General features: G+C 43.5%; 1 protein-coding gene across 1 annotated transcript in view; it reads right to left on the reverse strand.

Moving 5' to 3' along the window:
* Positions 1-1,243: 1,243 nt before the first annotated feature.
* LOC311100500 (BTB/POZ domain-containing protein KCTD17-like) overlaps positions 1,244-6,397 on the reverse strand; it is a gene marked incomplete at its 5' end in the record, with an annotated part of 13,289 nt that continues 8,135 nt past the window's right edge. Inside the window, 5 exons of the mRNA XM_084141421.1 lie at positions 1,244-2,135; positions 3,224-3,350; positions 3,867-3,992; positions 4,593-4,691; positions 6,299-6,390. Of these exons, the coding sequence (XP_083997547.1) occupies positions 3,258-3,350; positions 3,867-3,992; positions 4,593-4,691; positions 6,299-6,390 (410 nt within the window). The 3' untranslated portion in view covers positions 1,244-2,135; positions 3,224-3,257. The remainder of the gene's footprint in view (positions 2,136-3,223; positions 3,351-3,866; positions 3,993-4,592; positions 4,692-6,298; positions 6,391-6,397) is intronic.

Here is a 6,397-nt window from a genome sequence, read left to right on the forward strand (position 1 = left end):
AGTATAGAGCAAAAGCTTTGTAATTTTGCAGTCCATTGACCAACTCAAACAAATCTTCCCAGAGACTTTGTACATGCCTATATGGCGTTGTTTTTGCTTGAAATCAAGGCACCAAGCCTAGCAGTTAGAGAGGCGAGCCAGCAACTGGAAGTTTGCCAGTCCGAATCCTGTGTCCGACTATAAAAATCTTGTGGGAAGTGAGCTGGCAACATGAGGGTTGCTGGTATCAAATCCTAGATGCCATTGCCTGCCATTGAGCAAGGCACTTAACCCCCCACAACAACAGCACCCAGCGGGGCAGCACCCCAGCACCCCACACCTGTATACTGTATGTATCCTTTGGAGGGGTTGGGTAAAAAGCAGATATCAAATTTTGGTTGGACCTTGTGTGCAATTTACCAATAAAGTTATCTTAATCCATATGCTATGCTCTTTTTTGATGACCAAAGCCAAACATTCTATTCACAACTCAAGTGCACAAAAATGCAAGATTGCCTCCATGAAATCTTTTAACTGAAATCAACTCAAATTGTGATCTGTGGGTATGTTGACATGCAGAGACTAGAATGAGTATAGTTGCAGTATTTGAAGGTTGCAGAGACAGGCTCTCTCTACTGACTGTGACAGTATTGGGCTGCAGGGAGGTGATAATGGCCCGTGCCAAAACCTTCTAATTCAGTTGCGAAATAATTATGTTCTAAGGTTCTGGCCAGTGCATGCTGCCTTGAGGCTTTTACAGTTGATTTGACAAGGTCTTATCTAATTTCTCCTCATTTACAGTGAAATACATTTAAAAAATGAAATTCTGTAACAATATATGTGCCATGTGAAAGGGGGGTACCATCATAGTTCTAGCTAAACGTGTAAGGACAACAGCCTCGCCTCAAGGTGCAAGGGCCTATCAGGGCCTATCATTACAACATGAGCAGAGAACAGAGCTGCATCCAAAATGGCACCCTATTTCCTACATAGTACAATACTTTTGGCCAGAGTAGTGCACTATATAGGGAATAGGGTGCCATTTCAGACGCAGACCTCTCTTCATGTTCCTGCCAGGGCCTAGCGCCAGGGCGACAGGCTGAGAGCTCTGCTCTGCTGAGCACGCACATGCCTCAGGGAACACGCATGTCAGGAAGCACTGCTATGGGTATGTGTGTGTGTGTGTGTGTGTGTGTGTGTGTGTGTGTGTGTGTGTGTGTGTGTGTGTGTGTGTGTGTGTGTGTGTGTGTGTGTGTGTGTGTGTGTGTGTGTGTGTGTGAGTGAGTGAGTGAGTGAGTGAGTGAGTGAGTGAGTGAGTGAGTGAGTGAGTGAGTGAGTGAGAGAGAGAGAGAGATAAAGATAGAGAGTGTGTGTTTGTGTGTGTGTGTGTGTGTTTGTGTTTAACTATACTTGTGGGGACCAGAAGATTAGGGTTCGGAAAAAAAGGATTTTGAATGGGACTGAATTGTGTGTCCCCACAAGGTTAGTTATACAAGAGTGTGTGTGTGTATGTGAGAGAGAGAGAGAGAGAGAGTAAGGGAGTGTGTGTAAGGGGGAAGAGTTTTTGTGGTGCTGACTGTGGCCGGTTAGTTGACATCTGTCTGTCTTTCTGTGTTAGTCTCACTGTCAATCTCTACTGCAGCAGAGCAGTATCAAAGAGACAGGACATTGCCACATCACTGACTCAGGCCCATGTCTCAGTACTGTATCAAGCATCATACAAGTGAGAACTAGTGCAAACAACAACAATTTACTTATGAGTCATATTCCACATATTTCATGTGCATTTCATTAAATGTTCACATTTGGATGAGCACATTGATTTGCAGTGCTTTTAATCATTATCTTTGGTCAAATGTATTTTACTAAGATTCACTAACTTCCATGGCTTAAGTGATGATTAGAACTAAAATACATTAAAAATTATAGAAGATAATAAAACATGTGTTTTTTTAATCATATCTGTCTCTAAACACTTTGAAATGTTGGCGTTTCGCTGCCGGTGAAAATAATATTTGAGCACATCTCTCTTTTTTTTTTTTTTTTTTTCAAGCCACAACAATAACAAAACATATATAAACAAACACTAAATGAAATGTCAAGCTAAAAAAATACTATTCTCTCTAGTACATCCGGGATCCATGGATCTGAAAAAGCTGGAAGACAAGCACAGACAGGAGAAACATCAGAGGATGGCATCTTTGAAGACAGATTCTCAGGGTTGTATTTCAGAGTTGATGGGTTACATGTCACAATATTTTACAACTGGGGAACATCTATTTTACAACTGGGGAACATCTATTTTACAACTGGGGAACATCTATTTTACAACTGGGGAACATCTATTTTACAACTGGGGAACATCTATTTTACAACTGGGGAACAACTGGGTGACGTGAAACAATCTAAACACATACAGTAAATGTTGTATTTTTGATGTTTGATGCTGATGGTGACGATGGGGACAGAATGATAAAGTAATAGTGTTTGTGACGTCCAGGACTCTGTCCCTTTGTTGTGAATGGAAAAAACAACAACATGCGCTTGTATTGTTTCTTTGGCCCTACTTGGCACTTGATTAATTGGTTTTTGAATAAACATAAACGCTGCATCCCCCCTTTGTACAGTTCTGCCAAACTATATCCCCTTTCCACATGTACAAGTAAGATTGTGTGTGTGTGTGTAGGTGTGTCTCTTTTAATGTAAAATGTGAAACACACTAATACTACTACTACACAAAAAGTCAGGGCTATTCCATGTCATTGCATTGGTAATGAGAGACCTTTAGGTGTCGGCTTGGATCAATGGCAGCACAGCAGCGTCAGCTCATCATTAGTCTCGGAAATCCCAGATCTAGGGCATTGTTAATGTGAGAGGCAACCCGCCTGCCTAGTGAGACTAGCTCATCATCAGACCAGCTGGGTTATGCTGCTGATCAGATCATTTCCGAGGCAGGACACAATGGCCCCAGAGCAGTATTGAGCTCTCCGGCATCACAATTGGTGTTTTAAACAAATAGAAGCCAACTATTTTAGATGGGGAGCAAAAGTGCAAGGCCTATTTTTTTCTCTCTACATATTTGTAAATAAAAAAAAACCTTTAATAAAAGTTACAGTCTCTCCTTGGCCTTTGAATACACTATGGAGTTTGGGGCAAGGCAATGCAATGCTGTGGAACAGCCCTGGATCCCTTTTGATTACACAGTCTACTACCGCTGCTACCCAACACTAGCATGGATCCTCACCCATTCATGTCTTTGGAACACTGACACAAGACTGTCATTCCCTTATCCACTCATTCGGGGTGGTATTTCTCTCTCCTCCCTCCACCTCATCCTGCGCTCCTCCTTTCTCCTGCTGCACCTCTGAAGCCTTCACTCGATTAAAAGGACGGAGAATAAAAAAATGAGACAGCACGACAACAACAAAAAAGAATGAACAGATTGAGTATCAGGGAGAGGGAGAGAGAGAGAGAGAGAGAGAGTGAGAGAGTAAGAGAGAGAGCGAGAGAGAGAGAGAGAGAGAGAGAGGGAGAGGGAAGAAGTGTGGATGATGGAGTGAATGTGAATGTGCTTGTGAATGACATTTGGGAGATGTGTGTGTGACATTTTGAATGTTTGAGTGGAAAATGCAGACACTAAGATCAAAGGATACTCAGATCATCTTGGATGAGAAGAAATGTCCCATGGAGACACACAGTGACAGATCCGTATCCTGCTACTTCAGACCTTTGTGGAAGTGAATGGTGGTGATAAGTGAATGGTGAATGGTGTGTGATGTACGATGTATGAGTATATCCCTCTGACGCATCTGCACGTGCTCCTGTGTGTGTCTGTGTGTGTCTGTGTGTGTGTGTGTATATATATGTTTCCTGTGTGTCAGTCTCACCTTGGTCTTGTGGCTCTGTTCGGTGCCCAGGCCTGAGCCAGGTGTGTGTAGCTCCTTGGACACCACACACAGAAACTCTGCCTGGTCCTCTGTCCCATAGCTATACGACGAACCAATGTTTACCATCTATCAGAGACAGAGATAAAGAGAGAGAAATAGGGAGAAAGATGGAGAGAGAAAGAAAGGTGGCCCCGTATCACAGCAGGTAAACCCATGGATGCTCATGCAGGGAGGAGGGACAGAGGGTAAGGACAACCTAGCAGCACTACATGTCAACTACAACTCTACTGTGGGCAGTGAGACTGAACTGTACACCCTAAAGCAGTGATGCCAATGTTTAGCATTACATTATTACTCAAAACACTTTACTGAACTGGCGATGTGCCAACATATGGTAGCTTCCATTGAAGCTTCCTTAGCTCTGCTTCCTTTTTGCATCTCCTTCCCCTTATGATCACTGGTCTGTGTCTGCAACGTGTCCATTTAGATCAGTCTTCTTCTGAGGGGAAGGAAATGTGAAATGGAGGTCGTTTTTATGAGCAGATTGGGACTGGGCCTTGGTCTCTGATTGGTCTAATTGGTCTGACTCTGAGGCTCTGATTGGCTAACAAAGAGCAGGAAAGGGGTTTATTGGTTGGGAGGGTAGTAGAGCAGAGCAGCAGCGTGAGTCCAACCCACAGTCCAGAGCAGTCCGGTGCGGGGCTTTCTGCAGGTGCGCACGCTGACCTGCTCAAACTTCCAGCCGTCTGACATGGTGGAAACCATCTGGGTCAGCTCCTCCTCCTGGCACTGCAGCACCCGGTACACATGTTTAGGAGGCACCTGCTGATGGATGGAGAGAGGGTGTAAAGAGAGGAGAAGGAGGAGGAGGAGGAGGAGGAGGAAGAGAGGGAGGGAATGTACAGATATGGGTAGGTGGGAAAGGTGTTTGGCTGTAGAATGAGAGAGAGAGAGAGAGAGAGAGAGAGAGAGAGAGAGAGAGAGAGAGAGAGAGAGAGAGAGAGAGAGAGAGAGAGAGAGAGAGAGAGAGAGAGAGAGAGAGAGAGAGAGAGAGAGAGAGAGAGAGAGAGGTGTTAGGAAGGGAGAGAACGAGACAGAAGAGAAAACAGACATTGAGAGAGTAACCAATAGTTGGAGAAGATGAGATGTTTGTAAGGAAAGGAAAGAAAAGGCATTTGTTAGCAGAGAGAAAGAGGACAGGGAGAGCGTGAGGTTAGCAAGAGGTAGTGATGTTTGGAAGAAGAATGATAGTGAGAGTGAGTGTTAGGGTTGGGTGGTATCCAGATTTTCATACAGTCAAACCGTTTCTGTACCATACTGGGACCATAACGTTTCTGTACCATACTGGGGTATATGGTACTACCAGAAGTGCACACAAGGGGCGCTGTTTAATAATAATAAAAAATACATTTAAAAAAGGAAACCTTTTTTTTAATGTTCGCATCCAGGAGGGTATTGATCCAGGAGGGGATTGAAAGTCTGCTGTAACCAAGAAGCTTGATGTTTACATCTAGCCACTAGCCAAATGCATAGCTGGTGCCCTGAGATTGATATAATTTATTTGACACATCTTAGATGTAGTTATAAGCAGTGGTGTAGCACGCACCCCCACAGCCCACAGGTGTGTGTGTGTGTGTGTGTGCATGAGCGTGTGTGTAGCCGAAGGGCAGAGATGGAGGGTACAGTAAAGCGTATAATACAGAGAGAGTAGGAGGAAGGGAAGATTGAAAGTTACATAACGGAAATCATAGACAGGATGGGTGAAATATACTGAAAATAACTAGAAAATACAGAAAGAGTGAAACACATGGCTGAACAGTCTTTCTGCTTGGCACATGCACAAGTCTGTTTTTGTTTTAGCAGACCTGTAGCCATCTTGTATTTGTGTATATCCCTGTATTTTATGTATTGTGTGTGTGTGTGTGTGTGTGTGTGTGTGTGTGTGTGTGTGTGTGTGTGTGTGTGTGTGTTCATGTTTCCCTACCTTATCAGGACCACAATGTCCTGACAAGTTACCAGAATGTCTTGACAAGGTAGGAAAACAAGAACAATTTTGAAAAGTCATGATGTTTTTCATGCCCTGAATTTGTTAAAATAGTATTTTAGGCTTAAAGGTTTAGGATTTGGGTTAAGGTTAGGTTTAGGGTTAGGGTTAGGAGTTAAGGTTAGGGTTAAGGTTAGGTTAAGTTTAGGTTTAGGGAAAATAGGATTATGAAGAAAGAAATTGTACTGAAAATTCACAAAAACAAAGCAGAGTGTGTGTGTATGTGTATGTGTGTGTGTGTGTTTGTGTGTATGTGTTGTATGTGTATGTGTATGTGTATGTGTATGTGTAGTGTGTGTGTGTGTGTGTGTGTGTGTGTGTGTGTGTGTGTGTGTGTGTGTGTGTGTATGTGTATGTGTGTGTGTGTGTGTGTGTGTGTGTGTGTGACCTGTGTGACTTTACAGTCCCGCTCCAGGATCCTCTCCTTGATCAGTTTGATCAGAGGAGTGATGTTGTAGAACTCAGCCTCCTCCAACACACCTGGGAG

The sequence above is a fragment of the Coregonus lavaretus genome (assembly GCF_964263955.1).
Source record: "Coregonus lavaretus genome assembly, chromosome: 25".
In the NCBI taxonomy this organism is placed as follows: Eukaryota; Metazoa; Chordata; class Actinopteri; order Salmoniformes; family Salmonidae; genus Coregonus; species Coregonus lavaretus.